Genomic DNA, 21012 nt, shown 5'->3' with positions numbered 1-21012 from the left:
ACCAACTTTTAATCCCGTCTGTAATTCAAGATATTTTATTTCTCTCTTTCTCAATATACAACTCTCCACTTCACACTTCTGATTTCTACTTTGGCTTTAGTAGAAGAGGTCAGAGCTAAATCAAACTATAAATTGGAAGTTAAGCGGTGGTGACATAGAAGTCATGTGATCGTGGTGGTAGTTTGTTTTTAGTATTTAGGCTTCAAACATCACAAAAGTGATGATCATTAGTTAAAATGATCCTGCTGCACAAAACGTGTTGATATCATAAACTCTTGTTTGTCACAGAGTTTATTTTCTGCAGTAATCCAAAAGGGTCAGGGTGAAACTAACATCCAGGTTGGCCCACAAAAATAAATCATCCCTGTAGCACTCTATGGCAGTAATTTAGCAGGTATGTACATTAACCAGCATGTGGAAAAATTTGAGTTGTGATCTGATGATGGTGTCATATGAAAAGTCAAGGAATCACTAAAGTTATTATAGTTCATCCAATGGAACAAAGTACAAAAGTTCAAGGTATTTAATTCAGTATTTGTGAAGAAATTTCACTCTGGACATTGATGTTAGCACGGCTAAAAAACACAACAGCCTAAAGTTTCCATTCATTAGAAGGAGGCGATGTTAGCCTACGTGTGGTTTAGAGTTGAGACTGAATTCATAAAAACCTAGAAAATCTAGTGAAATAAGATTAAAAAAGTTTTTTAGCTAACAGGATTTCAACACATTGTTTGCAGCTTCCCCTCTACCCTCAAGCCCTCTGTGCAGACTCCCACTGCGTCTACAAATAAGGGTCAATAGGGGAGAGCACCTGGAGTGTCAGTCCATAAATTGTCAGATCCCCCTCGCAGGACAGAGAGTGAAAACACAGCTCAGTGTGCTGAGGTATGGGCTTTCCAAATAAAGAGACGACTGTATGCTTTTACTGGAACACGCTTCACCTTATGTAATGAGTTATTCTTCCTGTCTCAAGCCACATTTTTCAAAGCAAGTGTAATATCCATTGTGATTAGTTGTTAAGTCACTGATATGAAGTTGGGAGGAGGCCAGTCCCCACATTGTGTGAAAGTGCAGATCAGTCGAATGTTTTAGGAACCTTATCATCTCTGTAATCTTTCTTTCCTCAGATATGCCTCTTAAAAACTTTGTTCTCTTTGATGTGCAGTATGTCCCTTAATCACACATTATATTCCCCAAACAAAGCCCTCAAACCCTTTGTTCTGCAAACCACGTGCTCTACTGTTTACTTCCAAAGATCCACCCTCTCGATCCAATGAAGATTCAGACGAGGAAAAAGGAGAGACTTGAGAGAATGGCTTGTGTCTCTGTTGTCAGCGGTGAGGTCTTATACAAGACAGGTGATTCTTTCAAAATCATGTCCAATCAGCTGATTGGACCACAGGTGGACTCCAATCAAGGTGTAGAAACATCTCAAAGATGATCAAGAGAAATGGGAGGAACCTGAGCTACATTTCAAGTGTTTATCTGATTATTTAGGTAGTTTATGGAGGCCTCATCATTTTTCACTGTCAAAAATCCAGTTTTTGCTTTGTAATCATGAGGTATTAAGTGTTGACTGATGAGGGAAAAATTAATTTAAACTACTTTAGCATAAGGCTGCAACATAACAAAATGTGAACAAAATTAAAGGGGTCTGAATACTTTCTGGATGCACTGCAAACCTTAAATAGACCTTAGCCTGTTCCAGGGTCAGAGGTTAAGTGTTCAGATCAGCTACGGGTCAAGCCGACAGCCACAAGACCTTGAATCATATCCAACCATGATTCATTTTTCTTTTCCTTTCTTCAGAGACACCAGCATTATTTACTCATTTTGAGGAGACTGGTATTTAGGAAACCCACATGCAGCCATGTTTTACTTGATTGACATGTCACTAATAAAACTCCTCATTTATTGATACTATAACTTATATCAGATGTACAGAAAAAATAACATTCACTGTTAGCACATAAGATGCAACATGCATTAACTGTCTACTCCACTAATAAACCGGTAGACGAGGAGAGCATATGTGCTGAAACTGGGGAAAGTGAGAAGCTTCCTTTTTTTGAGCCAAATGTGTAATTACATCATGGTGCACTTAGTTTCTATTTAAGCACTCGCAGGTCTATATTTGCATTTCGGGGGGTGACATTTAAAAGTCAGTATGACTTCTTAATTAGAGGCCTTCAAATGTGGGTGGCACAGTGAAATCCTACCGGGATACACATTTCCATGTCCTCCGGAGAGAGTTCCCATGGTCGAACCGAACAGAGTCCGGGGCAGAGAGCGACTCCAGACTGAGACAAAAATGTTGGAACACATTAAGTTATACAAAGTCTGGAGCAGCGGACTGTGAATGAGGATGGTGTTTCACTTTTCTGATCAACTGTTTATCCCAAAAAACAAATGCATTTCGTTTCATTCCAACCCACAAAGTTCATTTTCAATTCTGCCAATTAACAAGTTGATGATTTCTCCGGTTGAGTGATTAATCAGTTCTCCTGACGAGATATGAAATGTCACAAAATAGTGAAGAATCCTCATCACAATCTCCCAGAGCTCAGTGTGATGCAGTGGAAATCCTTGTTTTGTGAGAAAGTCCAAAACACAAAGATGTCCGCCTGGGATTAGTGCAGAAGGTGGATACGGAGCCTTTATGATAGAGAGTATAGTCTGTGTTTACAGGGCAGCTCTGGCTTTAAGAGACGGAGCGGGTCATTCAGTAATCACAGGGTTGATGGTTTGATTCCCAGCTCCTCCTGTCAACATGAGTCTGAGCCCCAAACAGGTGAACGAGAGGCGGCTGTGGTATATTAATACAGTCTGTTCATCATATAAAACACTGTACTTGGCATTTCTGCTACAATTGCTGATTATCTGAACTGCTAACAAACTGAAAGTGTTAAATGACCACAATTGGACCTACAAGAAGTATTTTACATTTTATTATATGGTACGACACAAGAATGGCAGTGGTGAAAAGTAACTAAGTAGATTTACTTAAGTACAATTTTGAAGTACTTGTACTTTGAGTATTTCCAATTTATGTTTATACATCTACTTTACTACATTTTAGAGGAAAATATTGTACTTTTTCATTACATTTATTCTACAACTACAGTTACTAGTTACTGCTGCGCACACGCACGCACGCACACACACACACACACACACACACATACACATACACACTCTCTCTCTCTCTCTCTCTGACCCGTAGTCAGGTGTAAACTAGGAAACACATGATATCGGCAAACTGCACTAAGAATGATAACTGGCTGAGTTGCTCCGTCCTGAGAGAGACTCACGGTCAGTCAGCAGAGGCTGAGTGAGATGTCAAACCAATCACAGTGCCACAATAGAAGTGAAAAAATCTGCAGGCCCTTTAAGATTTTACGTACAAATCATGTGATACCTTCATAAAAAAATAAATAAAAGAAGGATCCATTACTGTTAATTAAAGTACCAAAGAACATAATAAGTATTTAACATTTGCTCCACATTCATCTGCTACATTTAAATGCTGCTTATACAGTATCAAAATGCAGTATTACACTGTAAGGGTCAACTCTGCATGATGAGGACTTTCATCACTTTTGATACTTTAAGTACATTTACCTGAGTGATATTCTGAATACGTATACTACAGCATTTCCACTCTGTAGTATTACTATTTTACCCTTAGTAAAGAATCTGCATACTTCTTCCACCAATGGAGAAGGAAGGTTCACTGAGGCCTGCACAAAGTATTTTTGACGTACTGGATGTGACATAAGTCACAGGGAATGCTCTCTTGGTTATGAAATTCAAACATACGTGGCTGTTTGCTTGATAAGCATTAAAGCCATGTGCCTGTCCATCGGGACGATGTCCAGTGCCGTTTCCAGCACGTGAGTCCCCGGTAAACACCACTCCTGAGCCACATGGGAAGAAGCAGGACTTCCATATTGGGTGTGAAAGCGACGAGCACAAAGAGCCCGGGTTAGGCTTTACCTTGTTAGGAAGTTGGAGCTTTGGAGAATAAACAGAAATGTTCCTGGTGGAGTGAAGGAAGAAAAAAAGGGGGTGGGGTTGCGACGGTGTTTGAGGGGTGAGGAGAGAGAAGATGCCTGAAGAGAAGAGAAGATATTGGATGAATAATATAGTGGGGGTGCAACAACTGCTCACATCAATCATTAAGAAAATGAAAGGACAGCGGGAATGGGAGTCGGTCTGAATGAGGAGATGATGATGAGTGTGGAACACTAGTTGCTATCTGACTCTGGGTCTGTGGTATGCTATGCAGCATCAGAGGGGGAAAAAATTATGGAGGCGGGGTAGGGGTAGGGGTGGGGGTGGGGGTGGGGGTGGTGGTGACTGAAGCTGGGCCATTTCCTTCCCCTGGTCCCTTGGAATGAGTGTGTACTCCCACCGGGCTGGGCTGGACCCCCTTTCAGCACCGAACACAATCAGAGGGCAGGGCTGGAGAATTTCCTCTTCCCCCCTCCCCTCACTCTCACTCTCTCCATCCCTCTCCCTCCCTCTCTCTCTCTTCCCTCTCATGCACAGTCACAAACACGTGAGCACCCACACGTGTACATACAGTGTACTAGCATACACAGTACGTCATACACATGACACATACTAACTCTGTGAACTAATGACTTCTCTCTCTCTTACTGTACTCAGTGTTTGATGGGGTGGAAATTTGAAAACTGAAAATGTTTGGACTCCAGGTGGCGCTCATGATAATGCAAAAAATAACTATAGACCAAATTCAATTATTATTATTTTTATATATTCAGACTAGTATTGTTTTCAGAAGTCCTTGTCCACATGTAACTTTTCATCTATTTAATGGTGTCTACTGTGAACAGAAGTCACAAGTGATTCTGCAGAAACTATGAATGCACTGCTGGACAAACTTTATTTTCTACACTCTTGAACACAGTGATAATATTATCAATATTCAGTATTCTATATTTTTCCTATTTTCACCCAACACTGAATGTATCGCAGTAACAAGTGACGTCTCTGTGCAACGGAGCTCCGCTGTGGTTCAAAAAATCATTAAAAACACATCACTGAGCCGCACTGTTGCACTGGCTGACATGTTCATTCATTATGATGAACAATGGCACTGTAGTTTTTGTTGAGGCGATCCCACACACATCATCCTGCTGCTGTAAATAAACAGTAGCACACCAGATGTGTTTACTAATCTGCAGCTGAAAATAGTCCTCAGTGAATGCACAGTTTCCTGCTGTTGGAGGAATGTCCGCTAAAAACTACAGTGCCTAGCTATTTTAGTAAATTATTTAGAATTTTTTTTAAGGCTGAAATGTTATATTTGGGACCTGCTTTTAAAGATTCATGTCCTCAGTTGGAACCAATGGGCTTCGGGCTGAGTGCCAGAGAGGGGTTAGGCACCTCAGAAGTATTGAGAGATAAAATATTGGCTTAGTCTTCAGCTGTAGTCTCCACGTACAGGCTGTAAACATCCCAACTGCTCATAACATGTCTCCACAAGCCGGTTTTTGAGAACTTTTCTTCGCGACCTGAAAACATCTCTGCACAGTGGCTGAAAACCCACTCACGCTGTGGAGCATTTGTCCATTTCCATCACGCTCCAGCTTGAATCGATCATTCCCAGTGCATTCAAAGTTGTGGAGTGGGGCAAGGATGGAAAAAAAAAAAAAAGGTTAGAATCAGGACTTGAATCAGGAGTCAGGCAGCTGTGGTTCAGGAGGTAGAGCGGGTTCGTCCGTTAACTGGAAGGTTGGAGGTTTGAGTCCAGAATCCTTCAGTCTGCATTTTGAAGTGTTCTTGGGCAAGATACTGAACCCCAAATTGCCAGCAACGGTGAGAAATGTGCATGCATGGAAAAAACGCTGTATGTGTATGTGTAGGGAAAAGCGCTGTATGAATGTGAGCCATTGTAAAGTGCTGTGAGCGGTTGATAAGACAAGAAAATCACTATATACTGTAAATACAGTCGATTTATCACAGAATCAACCGCCAACCAACCTGTCACACAACAGTTTCATATCCTTGCAGAGCTATTAACACCACAGAACAACCACAGAAGTGGGTGGATGGATAGCTTGTGTTTTCAAGCTACAGAGCCAATTCAGCCTTCAGGTCATGCAATATACTCAACTCCTGCAGTGCAGTGGCTGTAAACAGCTGATAACCTCTCATGACTAAACCTCTGTTCGAAAAAACATCTGATAAAACGTTTTAGATTCCACGCGCCTACACACTCGCGCTAATGCTCAGTTGTGTTTTGCTGTGTACTCGCTGCAGTTCCTGTGAAGTGTCAGTCGGTAATTACTGACACTCAGTCATCACTATCCATCGTTTGACTCATACAGGGGTGTCATCATTCAGCCCACACATTTTCCCCAGATAAAATCCGTCCTGCCAGTGTTGGGTTTCTGTGGGTAAAGCCCCACCTTCATGCAGCTGCTAAAGCTTTCTTAACATGGGAGATTCCCGAGAACAGTGCAGAAGAGCAGACTAAATCCTGGGTGAGTGTTCCCAGGGAATCATCTGTGTACTCAGATCTGTGTCATTTGTTTGGTTCATCCTGACAAAACACAATTTCTGTTTGCTTACCTTTCCGTCTGTTTTTATGTCACTGCGATTAGTCAGACTTTTGTTTGGTTGTAACAGCTGTTTCCCCTCATACAATCAGTAGCTACCAAAAACACAGACAGTTAACATGTAAATAGAACAAGAGCCGTGACAAATGTGGATTAAACAATCTGCACAGGTTCAGGATTGAAGTTTGTGCTGAAAATTCTGGAAATGTACTCAGGAAGTCAGCAGCAGATGTAGCTGTAGACACGGGTAGAAGCCGGCTGCCCCGTGAGGAACATGGGACTCTGCTGCCACCTGGTGGTTATACCTGAAACTACAGGTGGGATACACACCATAGGAAGCACTTGGGTTTTGATGAGAAGATTACACAGTGTGTGATTCACTGAACATGCATCCATTTCTGCATGACGTTGAATCTGTTGCGTGTTTTCTAAATTTTTGGTTGAATTGCTGGATATTGCTTCAATATCTAAATACAATTATGTAACCCAGCAGCACTAAACATAATTGTTTTAAATCTATTCTTCTTCTCTCACAAACTTCACTTGAGCTTTATCAGCGGATGGACTTTAGCAAGTTATAATTGCAATATATATATATATATACATATATAAATGCAGATGTTCATCTGCTGATGAAAATCCTCTGATATGATCTTTTGAATCTCCACTATTAAGCCAACATGGATGAGAAGTCCTTTAAGAAAAATTAAAATAATTTGTAGCTCTGTTCAAAGCAACTGTTCCAACTTCTTCTGCTGATAAAGCTCAGGCTCCAGAGCAGCTACTAAATGGAACTTCTCAACTCTTTTAAAGATCAAGAATGAACTCTCGCTCCAAGAAATGACTTCATTTTTAGAAACTACAGAGCTGAAAATGCTACTATATGAAAACATTGTCAGCAATGAAGTGATATATGTATATATATATATATATATAGTATATGTACTGTTTAAAATAAAGTACTGAATTAGAAAACAATGACAGGGTAGATCACAGAATTGATTTGCAATGAATATTCCTATCCATCATGAATTCTGTTGAAATTAAATCATTACAAACATCTTAAAAATGTTTAAATAAATATCCCTGTCTAATGAATGGCAGTAATCATGTAAACTATAATATCACACGTCATTTCTCAACAATATGGAAATATATCCAATCATGAATTAATACAAACCAACACCAACAATGGAAATCATCAGGGCGCCTCTGTGGCTCACCTGGTAGAGCGCGTACCATTAAGGCTTAGTCCTAACCACAGTGGGCCTGGGTTCAGGTCCAACCCATCCCCTCTCTCTCTCGCTCTCTCTCTCTCTCTCTGCAACATTCCTGTCTCTCTCTCACTGCAGCTATAATAAAGGCATAAAAAGCCTGAAATGGAAAACATTTTCCAACAAGTAACAAAGCCCAAATTTGCCCTGAAGAATGCGGAGCTGAACAAATTGAATCCATTTGAATAGACCTGTCTGTACGAGGTTCAACTACAGTTCAGTTGTAATAGTTCAACTCATCCAACAAGTGGCTCCCTAACTGCATTAACTGCTGTGGGCCTGACAGTGTGGGGACTGTGCTGTCAACTCCTAAGTTTCAGTTTCTCTATAAACTCAGTTATATTATGGTTTGATTTAAAGCCATTTGAGCAGTTTGATGGCACAGACATTTGCATGTAAAACATATCAGACAGTAGTAGCAGATAAGAGGAGAAATCCAACTGAGTTTAGAATCTCTGCCTTTCACTCTGACAGCGTGGTGAGTCTGTGTCTCCGGTCGATGCTCACGGAAACTCGTAGTCTAGTCAGTTTAGTCGATTAGGATAAAAATATTAGACTGGGAGACAGTCACTGCCCATCATCCCAGTGGTCATCTTCATCCATCTGCCCCACTTATTAGGCTAATGACTTCTGTCAATGCAAGAGACACAATACAGTAATGGTGATTAAGTTAATTGTTATGGCTTTGTGTACTTTTTTTATGTGTGTGTGTGTGTGTGTGTGTGTGTGTGTGTGTGTGTGTGTGTGTGTGTGTGCGCATGTTATGAACTAGGCCACTGACTACACCGAGTGAAACAAGTGTTACAGTCCCTGATAAGCAATGAAACTATTTTTATAAATTAAATTAACACATGTTTTCACAAACTAAAAATGTCTGTGTAACATTAGCACATGACACTAAAGCTCCATATGAAGCCAATTGTGAGCGTGTGTTTTAACCCTCACCGGCATATGTTGCATACCAGCTGTATGAGCTCAGCAGTCAGGAACAGAACTTTGATAACCTTTACTCTCCACCACTCACACACACACCTGCTATTGTGCTGTGTGTCCGGCCAGTTGAAGATCTGTGTTTACAGTGGATCCCTATGGGACAGCGACGTGGTCGCCTCCAGAACGAGGACAAAACCAGTCAGAAAAACAGCTCAAACAATCTTTGTAAATTAGTTTAAAGGTGTTTTTAAAGTTCTGTTTGCTGCTGTACAAAAGCTAAATGCAGCAGCTGTGACAGGCAGAACCAAACTGTATTTTTTTGTGTTTTCTTTCAGTTTCAGGGGAAAATTCAGGTCAACGCAATTATAAACAAAAATATAAGGACTTTATAAACCATAATAAGTGCTAAAGTCTCTTTAGTTTTACCTTTTAAGGGCACAACAGCCTTTTATTGACCTGCCAATAAACAGAAACCCTCCATTTAACCTGAACTGCACTGCGGTGAATGAATACAAAAGCCAAGCTCCTGCCCTCAGGGACTTTTCCTTCTCCAAAAATACCCTACCACACAGAAGGCTGTTTTTTTCTTTTTCTTTTTTTTTTTCTTTTTCCTTTGGAGTGGAAAACTGCAGTCTTGACCTGCATCAACATGCTATTGTCAAAGTAACTAACACCTTGTATCCTGGCAACCGCTGAAGAGAGAGGAAGTCCAATAGCTCGTGTCACTGCGAGGCCATGTGACTGGAGACTGTTAGTAAACAAGAGCAGCAGAGGGGAAGTAATGTATGACTGAGGGAGCAGCTGGATCCTGTACGGCTCCATCCTGACCAACAACGCCTGTGTGTTGGGTCAGGTTAGGTTACAGACGCATCATCATCCGTCTCTCTTTCATTTCAGTGTTGAATGTTCATAGTATCTTTTCTTTTTATTTTAAGAGATAGATGGATAGATTTAAGATCAGTGAAATAAACATGAAGCTACAGCCAGCAGCGTAGCTAAGCACAAACACTGCAAACAGGAGTAAACAGCTAGCTTGTCCGAATGTAATTACTGTCCACCAGCACCTTTCAAGATCACTAACATGAACATGTTATATCTCATTGGTTTTTACACTTTTTACACATTTCGTGCAAATTTCAAAACAAATTTGATTTAAGTGATGAGCTTTAGAGATGTTAGTAGGCACATTTACTTAAATTCAAGCTGTGTCCCAATTCAGGGGCGGCATCCTTCAGAGGCTGCATTTGTAGACCGATTTCATCACAGCGGCGCGACTAAGCTGTCCCATTTCAAAGGCTCCTTCAAATGCAGCCGAGAAATGCGGCCCTCTATCCCAAGATTCATTGTGTGCCGGTAATGAAAATAATATGGCAGCAAAAGCTCAGTTCAACAGCTAACGGTACAACTGTTCAAGGGCACAAGTTTTTGGGAAAAGTTACATGTTGTAAAGGTTGCTAGGCGACAGCAGCCGCACTTTGTGACGCAATGGTAAGGGCAGGCACAGGTAGGCCAGACCGTCAACCTCCGGTCTACAACGGCTACAAAGGACCACACCTTCGTAGACCGCGTCCTCCGAAGGATGAATCAGGACACAGCTTCAAACCGAGCCAGGCCAGATTCAACCCCTGCTCTCAGAATTTATGCTAAGCCAAGCTAAGCTAACCAGCTGCTGGCTGGAACCTCGCTGCTTCTAGTTTTGGCCAAATGGCAAATCTAATGAGTCATAAGACAGAGATACAGACAGAGAAAAACAGAGTACATGACGTCTGTTGTCTGAGGAGGAGTCTACATTTCACTTTGTCTTGTCCTCATAAATCTCTCTCAGCCACACACACACGCACACACACACACACACACACACACACACGCACACACACACACACACACACACACACACACACACACACACCATTTGCTTGTGTACATGACCAAACCCAGACATGACTAGAAAGAGCAGCATACTGAGGTAAATTAAATCAGAATAGACTTAAATGCAGTCTTGTCATGATGGTTTATTTCCCCAGTAAATCAGCCCTCTCAGATGACGGTCCCAGGTGCTGCTCTGTCATTTTATGAGAACATTTAAGCGACTGTCTCCGCACAACTGAACATTATGTATCCACAGCAGAGTGAGAGTAGCAGACCCATGCAATTGGTGGAAACGTTGCCAAAATATAAACAACAGTTTCATTCCACAATTTTACAAATCCTTCTATGGAGTAAGAAATGGTACAAAACGATGCTGTGATTATTTTCTAAATGTTCTTATTTAGTAAGTGCAACAGCGTTACGATTTATTTCCCACGGTTTTAGCAGATTGCTTTTGATAAGTGTGCTGGGATGAAACTCTCGGAGCAGCAGTTAAATCTGCCTCTTCCTCACTACCATTACTGAGGTGCCCTAGAGCAAGGCATATAACTCCCAACTACTCAAATCAAAGGTCCACCACATCAGACTGAGTCTGTACTGAGCAGCTTTCAGGTGTGAACATGTAACTGTATAGGTGAGGAGCAGGCTGCTCCTGCAACATACTAACGGATATGCAAAGGATACAGTACTATATAGCAAGAGCAAGAGGAAACATCATTTACAGTATCATAGTAGTAGTACCTAGTATGAGAATGTGAATAGAATGTAATTCTGTCAGACAGTCTTTAGGGACCAAAAACATACCAATGTGCAGAGAGTGCTCTTGTTTTTCTACGCAGTGCCCTTAAAAACAACCAAACCCGTCCTGTCAGGTTTGGGGAAGCTACACGCTGAGTATTCCCCCCCTGATGTGCCAAACCAAACATCCAGCCATTTCCATATGGTTTCATTTGACGTTATCTGTCTGAAAACAGATATTTCCACTAAGACATCACGTGCTGAGCAGACCAGGATCATATATTCTTCATTTTTAACCCACAGCACCAGATGGGAAAGGTTTACTGGCATCGACACTGTTTAGAAAATAGTGACCACATTAAAGTTTACTATTGAATCTCAGTTACTTTCCTGCAATTGTTTGATGTTGCACATTATACGTCAGTCACACCCGAAATGGCATCAGGGTAGGCCACAAAAAACAATTGAAGCACAAAATACTTGACACTGGGGACCCCGGTGACGTTACATTAGCTTAACAGAAGGTAACATTTTTTTATTTAGCAAACGGCCACAGTGTGAACCAAGGCAACAAAAACATTTAAAAATGTAAATTTTTCAAATGGAAAAATATGTTTCTGTCTCTGTTCTATAAAAGATTAATGCATCAATCGAACCATGCAAATCTCTCAGCCATCAGTCAACCATACTGCCTCTTCTGTAAACACCATTAAGGAGATTTAGAAGCTGTTAACCCTTAGCCTCTCTGCGGCTTCTTTTGCCCTCCTCTGTCACTTGACTGACTGAACCCTGACACAGAGATGACCTCTGGTAGCCTTGCATGACTCCTCACTCCATCCTCATTTAGACCACTGATGGATGTTGTAACAGATATCGCTTTCATTGTCCCAGCAGGTCTGAGCAGATTCCCGCAGTGGGCCTCAGATCTTCATTGGGGAGAGTTAGGTAAACAAACAACTGAGTTAAGATTATGAGGACTGAATGTTAATTATGTTGCTGAAGCAATCTATAATAGATTTCAATTTTAAAGTAAGTTGATCCAAATGTGGCAACATGTGAAAGTCAGCTTTCCCAGCAGGAAGAGTTGGGACCTAATGAACATTGTGCGATAAGATCTTACTTTTAACAGGCTTTTAAAGCTGTTCTCATTCACATGCTTTTCTGTTTCTGTTGTCAGACGACAGAACAAGTTTGAAATAGTGACTGAAACGTGCCCCATTAACCTCCAATCCATTTCCAAGTTGCTGCTAAAGACTGTGCTGTGATTTTGAATAATTTACTTAAAATAAAATAAAATGATTGCTCAGAGAGAAAGTTACTTACGGCAGTTCTCTTCTAAGTAGCCAAAGCTTGTCTAAAAAGTGGCTAGATTTGTCACTAGATGCTTTTTTGAGCAAAAAGATTCTCTAAATCTAGTGACAGATACGCTGAATTGGCAACGCTGCAGGCCGTAAACGTTCCCTAATAGAAACTGTTTGCACCAATTCATTTTGAAAGAGCAACTGTCAGTGGGGAAACTCCAACTCTGCCACGTGGCATTCCGCTGACCAATGGTAGAACTGTGATCACTCAGTCGGTCAGTCATGGACATTCACAATTATTGCTGGCCTTTATTAATGCCATCCAAAAATGAATAATAATAAAAGTGTAGTACAATTGATCAACGGTGTGCAGGATTCTTTGGTTCCTTCACAGTCAAAACAATCCAGTCTCTGAATGTTTTCTGTATTAAACCACGACCACGAGCTTTCTCTACTCACTACAAATGGATATTGTGCTACAAGAACAGATATTTTGACGGAAACAGAAATATGCTGTCTGTGAACATTTTACTGATACGTTCATTATTAATTATGACTTGCCAAATACATAAACTAACAACACATCTTCATTATGTTAATAGGAAACATAATCTCGTCACAGTTTCCTACAAAGCATTGTAAATTAGTTTCATATAAAGGCAATTTCTAGGACACAGGGTTGGTCAGGATCCAACAGACCTGTCAATGAGTGGTGCACAAGAAATTCATCGTAATCTGCCACTGCGACATTCACAGACCATCTGTGACCAACCATGTCACTAGGGGGCAGGGATCTTGAGCATATTGTCATCTTTAAATAAACAGCAGATTGACAGATTCTGATGTGAAAGACTAATTTAACACAACAAGACTATAATAATCAGTTTGAAATAAAATGAACATCAGTGGGATCACCACAAGAACATTTGCTTCAGTAAGTCCAAGAGACCAGGGGTGACTGACCTCGGCAGACGAGTCCGTCCTGGATGATGGTCTGTTTACAAACGCTGCAGTGCTTGGCCTTCTTGAAAGTCTTCACCCGGAACGTATGGGAGTGAAGAGCCTCCAATTCCTCTGGCTGCAGTGAAGAGAAGAAAAAGAAAAGAGCACACAAGTGGAATGTTAAGTGTTAAAATGCTGTGACCTGATGGGGACTGCAATGAATCCAGGTGGTGCAAGTCATTTTGTTTTATCTTTTAAGTGCAGGTGATCCATAAAAATATATTCTTCAACAGCTTCATTTTATATAATCTGCCATATGCGATATATAAGATTAACGCCTGACCACACATAAATCACATACATCCATATTCAAACTCATCTCAGAAGCGACCCCTTGTCCACAGCACTACAGGCATACTGTATCATAAGAACTTCCAGCTACTGTGCTTAACTCTCTACATTAAAGTCCACCCAGGAAGTGAGGTTGCTGGGGCTTAGGTAAGCAGAAGAAAAAGTAGAAAAAGGAGAACACAGATTAATCTCTGCTGCTTTCCTTCCTTCTTTCTTTCACCCTCCTCCTTCCTCCCCCTCCCAACTTTTGTCCTGTCATCTCCTTTCCCTCCTTGCAGGTGTGTTACACAACTCCTTGGTGAAACTCTCTGACAGTGCTCCCCACCCCTGTTCAACCCCCCTGTGTGTCTGTGTGCAGCCTGCTGTTTTCCCTCTAGTGTTTATACCATCTACCACACAATCCTTTTCCTGTCTGTTTTTGTAAACCAGGCATTCAGCAAGGCTGGACAGCAAACTGAAAAGTCAAGCTTTGACTGTTTCCTGCGGTGTCTTTACAAGAAAACGTCCATCGTGTTTCCATTTGCCCCCTAATGACCGACCGTGGGGAAGTGTGACATCATTCATGTGGTGTATTTGCTCAGCTGCTCCCCAATGCAGCTTTGAGGTTCAGCTCTATGGGGACAGTGGTGCCCTGAGTCCTCCTGTGAGGCAGACAACCTTACCACTTTTTAATATTGTAGTTATTATGTTGTAAAAGTACTGAGCCACAACACTTTTATATTCTATCTAATACAGTGAAACAGCATTTAACATCAATTAACCAACTGAGTCAAAGGAGGGACACGAAGAAAAGAATAAAATACAAATTTTACTGGCCACTTCAGAATATGCCTTTAATTGAGACAGTCCTGTAAATAAACGAGCCCATAGGTCGTCTGTGCAGCGTCATAGCAACGTTATATTGCTAGGCGACATCTAGTGGTCATAGTTATTATAACAGGAGCAAAGGGAAAAGTGCAGTGACGTAGTATGAAGAGAAACAAAGTCCACATCAGGAGGAGGTTGTGGTGGATGGATGAATATGACACAGGAGAGCGGTGTTCGAGTCCCATGTGAAAGAAGCAGTTTATGTTCTTTCTATTATCCATGACCGTTTGACAAAGTTAACCACATTGTTAATTATGTAACCATGACAACAAAGATAATTTGGAAGTACTTATTTTAACAAAAGTCACGATCTTTTCCTAAAGCTAACCACGTAGTTTTTGCGCCTAAACCTAAAGCACCCATGACTGTTATTAAAGTAACAATGACAAGGAAGGTAGGTACGTCGCTGTTGTTATAGTCCGTGTGTTTACTATTGTAACCATGACAAACGAGGTCCGGTACACCTGCCGCCATAGTGGCGTTATTTCAGGAGACACTCCAGTTGTTCAGGTCGGAGGAGTTGTTGCTTTAATTTGACTGTGTAGTTAAAGAATAGACAGAACAATCAACACATAATCAAACAATATGAGAGACAGGCGTACATGCCTTCCAATACATAAACATTTCTAAAATTTCTATTACTTCATATAATAAGTAGGCTTTGCTGGGTGAAGCAGAATGTAGACTTTACTGTATACTACTGTATATACTATACCACTTCCCCATTCACTTGAATCCTATAATCTTTCGTTAATCTGTATTTCTATTGTATTTATCTGTATGTTTTTATATTTGGTTTTCCTTCCCAATGTCAAAATGCAATGAAAATGTCTGAAATTCCATTATGTTTCTGTATGTGTCTGCGACCATGTGTGTGTTTCTCTGTGCCCTGAATGCACATTCAGAGGTTAAAGACAGATAATGGATGTGTTTTCAAGACAGGAAGAGCCAGTTTAAAACTGTGTCTTGCCAGGAGGCTTCCATTAAGTGCATGTGCATGCTGGACAGGGCTGAAAGTGGCCATGTGGTTGGCATACTCAGGGACTTAGCACAGGAATTTTCATATGGGAAGACCATAACATCATCAGGCAAAATCCAGTAGTTCCCTGCTAGTAAGAATTCCCAGACTACAAACCACAATAACCTTACAACCACTAATGACCCCTTTTTTTTTCTTCTCATCAATCCTGAAAGGCAACGTGTTGGAAAAGTGGCTTAGAGTGTGCAATCATAGCACAGAGCTAACACTTAAATGATAAACCAGACTGAGTATCTGTCGGACTGTGCTGTCCTCTCTCCTGTTATTAGCAGAGGGAACCGACTTAGCAGAGGGAAAGTAAAGCCCCTCCTCTTTTTCTGATGATGTCTTATTTCCAGGCTCTGCAGGAACCGGTTAACACATAGACCTTCATATGATTCCATGCATTTTGTTAAAGTCTCCATCTCAGTTAAACAGTTGTCAAAGTCAGAGCATCATGATGACACCAGTATTATCTTGGAACTCTAACTTTTTTAATACCTGCATTACAGGAGGGCATGGAGTTTCAAAGACAGGTGTTTACCAGGCAGGTAATGTCTCACAGAAGACACTATTGAATTATGGGAAGCGTAGGATTGCTGGAATTCCAGTGCACTGCATACACTCAAAAATCACAAAGCATTGTCCAAAGAAACAGATGAACGTTTACACTCACTGCAATACAGTATCATGAGGCAAGGACCTGCATCGGCCATTAAGCACACAGTCCTGGTAGATTACCTAACACCGTGAGCACCATATTTATGCTAACTATAAACTGATTGGCACCATGATAACTTACCAAGGTTGTCGGTATTATAAACTGTTGTGCTATCTGATAAGCTTTCACACCCATGGATTTATTACTCAAACTGGACCTCCTGAATCATATTTCATGATCTCACTGGTAACTAAAACAACACGTCCCCAAAACACAGTTCTTTGCCTGAGATCACGCTGTTTTATTTTCACAAGGAAAAGACAAACTAACTAGATGAAAGGTGGGACCCAGAACAAAGGATAATACAACACTCTTGGATTATTTTATTTGTTAGTAGAAAACCTTTATGTTATCTTATCTAGCCTAGAAGAGTGTTTATAGTATGATAAAAGAAACAGACATAAGGGGTTCCCAGCCAACAGTAATGACATTAAACACCTGGCCATTTCAATTAGGGCGCCTTAAGAATGTACTGTCAGTCTACAGCGGCTCTGTGAGGCAATGCCTATCCCTTTCATGCCTAAATTATGAAACGTCCAGATTTTTTCCTGTTTTGTTATTCTTCATTAGACATGGAAAAAAATATTTTGAATGTTCTTTTTTAGTTAACACGTATTCTTCATAGAGTTTTCGACATGTCCACTCTGGCGGACTGCATATTATATAATTATATAGCCTATTAGAGATTCTCATAATTTGGTGGCTTCACACAATTCATGAGCTCATACGGAGGTTTAGGAACTGAAACACACTGATATTACCTCAGCCTCCATGTGACAGTTCTGTGTTTGTATTTCAGAGCCACATGGCAACAGCAGGACAGCCGAGCCTTCATTCCATCTCCTGGATACGCCTTGCCTACATAACATGATTAGCTTAATCTAGTTAGGCTGAAATAATGACCATGGCTGTGCAGGACGCGCCATGTTGGCAAGGGGGCTCTTGCGGGGAAAGGGGGTGGAGGTCTCTGTCTGGCATCCATACATATGTTATCCAAGGTGCCGCCATGCCAAGGCTCCGGCTGGCACCTGCTGGGTTGGGAAATCTGGATATGGATTTCAGGGGATTGAGCAGGGGTGATAAGTGGGTTTAATGGTACTTTGAGTGTGTGCAGTATTTGTGGATGAGTGTGTGTATCTGTCAGTCTGTCTTTTGGTGTTTCAAGGTGGACTGTTATAATAAATCAAATATTTCTCTATTCTGTCAGCATGACACCAGGCTTTGTGGAAACTGATACCTCCTGGAATGAGACAGTGAGCAGGCGGCTCTGTGGTGACAAAAAAAGAAAAAAAAAAAAATCCTCTGCTTTCACTTCCAGACTGTTAAGGAATCAACTGCCAACATAAAAGTAGTCCATACTGTCAGCAGAATGAACAGGACCCGACCGCAGGCAGGTGTTAGAGGAACACCCCCTTTAATCGCTTTTGTCAAAGCGTCTACTCTCAAACCACATAATCCAAAACAGTCATTAAGTCCAGAGGAATGGACGTTTGAGCTGCGATGAAGTAATCTGTTTTGGATGCAATTACCACAAAGGTATTTGGGGAAGGATGTGAACTAGCAGTGAGCTTTTGTGCCTTATGAAACAAACTGAAGAGAAGATATCAAGAAATCGATATTTATCTATTTATATTAGTTTTCAGTGTGACATGATACACAAAAATACATTCATTAATATAATAAATAATATCATACAACACCCCTGAGTAACCTTAAATAGTTCAAAGTTAAGCAACAAACTGCTACAGGTCATTTCAGAGAAAACAGGCTTTTTTCATGGATTAAGAAATTGGTTCACTTCCCGCTTTCCTGCAGCAATGGAAGTAAATCAAGCCTTGAAAATTGATGGAAAAATTCCTGCACGTACCCCGTGCAAACCCTACGTCTGTGCTCGTGTCAGTGTTAAAACATTATTAGGACAACACTGTACTGCAGGAAGTAGTAAGGAGGTAGTTCTGTATATTTCTATCAGAATGGTGAGAAAAAGGCGAGTAACAAAGGAAGACAGACTGGTCAGTCAGCGGTTCATCCTACAGCCAGATAATGACCCAAAATGAACATTAGAGGAACAGAACCAGACTCCGTCTTCAAAAGAGCAGCACAGTCTCCAGACTTTTACCACATGGAGCTGGTTTGAGATGAACCGAACACAGAGTGAGAGCAAAGCGAACTACAAGTGCAACACATTCATCGGAACTTCTGCAACAGTGTTTGGATGGACTGTCGGAGCAATATTTGATTTCATTTGCAGAAACAGGTGACGTGCGATCAGCTGCTGGAAGAGTCAAAAATCTGAGTTAAATTGAGTTCAATAAAAAGATGGCATGATTCCCTGTTTTTAAAATCTCCAGTTGCTTTTTTATTTGTGATTCAATTTTAGATACACAGACACTGAATTATGTGAATTTAAATAACAGCTGGAAATATATAATAAATAAAAATCTATAATATATTATACATACAACCATACTGCTTCTCATGTGCTTGTGTTTTCTGTCTAATAATTTATGCATGAAACACATTTTCCAGATTCCAAATCAAATTACTTCTGCAAGGTGGGGTGTAACACTTTAATCAGCCCACGTTGCCATAGCAACAAGCCAAGTTTTTCCACTGTAGATGAATTTTAGCCTCTGCTTTCACTTCCCTGTGCCAAGGAACTTAATCACTGTCAGTGGAATTTGCCTGAGAAAGTTTAAACTGTCTAAAATTGTCATTCAAAGTGAAAGCACGAGGAAAGCCAGTTCGGTTTCATAATGCACAAAATACTGTCAGTTTGAAGTTGCTGAGAAGATTCTTCTTATGTCAGATCACTTATGTTGCCTGTGACCGAACTGACAAAAACTGATACACACTACCCCCACCGCCCCACACATGCACAGACACACACACACACACTTGTACATTTGTGTTAAACAGGCAGAATGTCTCAATCCAGGAGTCTATTCAGCAGCCTCTTTGACCACTGCTGAGCCTTCTCACACTCTCCTCAGCCTCTATCTATTCACACACCAGGGCTTATGCAGTAGGACAGACAGTGTGTGTGTGTGTGTGTGTGTGTGTGTGTGTGTGTGTGGTGGGGGTGGGGTGGGGGGGCTGTATGCCACTTGTCTTGAGTGAAGTGAGGTTCAAGGGGTATGATGTGTATGGGGATACTCAAAACGAAATTCCCTCAACTGGGTTTCATTTCTTTCTGGTAGAGGGGCTGGTAGTCGAGACATCCTGGTTTACAAGGCCAAACAAAGGAGAGACTTCTTCAGCAGGCCTGTCTATTTTAGTCCTCTTGGCCTCACCACAAATCCAGCCTCAGTCATTTAACCTCAAAATACTATGTAAATACGGCACGGCGCAATATAGCAGGACGCTCCCTTTTGTGAGCTCTTAATTGTTTCCGATCATTAGCAATGCACCCGGCACTCAGTTTGTTTATTGTTTGGGGGGGTGGCGGGAGTATATGGAGAGTCGCTTGGGGAGACATGGGTGATGAGGAGAGCTATGGGGGTGGGGAGCGAAAGAATTAAAGAGTTAAAGGCAGCCCTGCAAGTACGGTCACAGGAGATGTGGTCCTCACTGACTGTTTTCTGTTTCAAAGTTGTTGCCATTTGCAACATGCAAATGGCCTCAGTCCTTCGCATTCGCTTCACACTCTCACATTCTCTAATGGGCCACAAAGGAAGGAAATGGTTTCAGACAGGCAACCGGGACCCCCGAAAGCTGGGGTCAGGGTGTACACATACCCCCCCCAGCCCAGGCACTGCAGCTCCTGGGAACAGACTCCCGTTCCCTTAGAGACGCACGCATAATCTCCTGCCTCACTCTCATTAGCACACACGGGCAAAACAGGCACTCTCGTGCATAAAAATGTGCAAACACACACACACACACACACACACACACACACACACAGATGAACACACTGTCACATCAATGCACACACAAACATACACATGCATAGTAACATGCCCAACCACCTCTCACACATTCCTCCCTACTTTCTACTTTTTCCTCCTGATAAAAGGCCTTAAAGAAGAGAAAGATTTCCAGCCAGCATCTTCCAACCATGCATTTTTACATAAAGTCTTATCATTTGTAGCGCTGATGCTCCTGTTAGATTTTTTTAATCAACACAGCAGTATGTTTTGGTCGGCCCCTTCTACTCCTGGCATTTTTGCCATGTTACTTTTACTTTCACAGGAATACAATGAACCTTCAAGGGAGGTGTTTATTAGCCTAACTTAAGGTAATTAGGCTAATCAGTTCAAAATTAATTGATTTTGAACTGAAATAAAACTGACACATTATTGCCTCATATAGTTCACATGGTCAACGTGTTAGCAAACAATTGGCTATTTACACATCCAGCAAACACTGAGCAACATCAACATTTATTAGGCAATGTTTTTTGTATACC

General features: G+C 41.3%; 1 protein-coding gene across 5 annotated transcripts in view; it reads right to left on the bottom strand.

The window, feature by feature from the left end:
• LOC111218778 (tensin-1-like) overlaps window positions 1-21012 on the bottom strand; it is a 173738-nt gene that overhangs the window by 102048 nt on the left and 50678 nt on the right. For all 5 annotated transcript variants that reach the window (XM_022741243.1, XM_022741245.1, XM_022741246.1 and 2 more), the window contains exon 2: window positions 13666-13780. In XM_022741243.1, the coding sequence (XP_022596964.1) occupies window positions 13666-13780 (115 nt within the window). The remainder of the gene's footprint in view (window positions 1-13665; window positions 13781-21012) is intronic.

Source organism: Seriola dumerili, unplaced genomic scaffold, assembly GCF_002260705.1.
Source record: "Seriola dumerili isolate Sdu_G_001 unplaced genomic scaffold, Sdu_1.0 BDQW01000052.1, whole genome shotgun sequence".
NCBI lineage: Eukaryota > Metazoa > Chordata > Actinopteri > Carangiformes > Carangidae > Seriola > Seriola dumerili.
The sequence above is the reverse complement of the archived record's forward strand: the minus strand, read 5'-3'. Positions and strand labels throughout refer to the sequence as shown.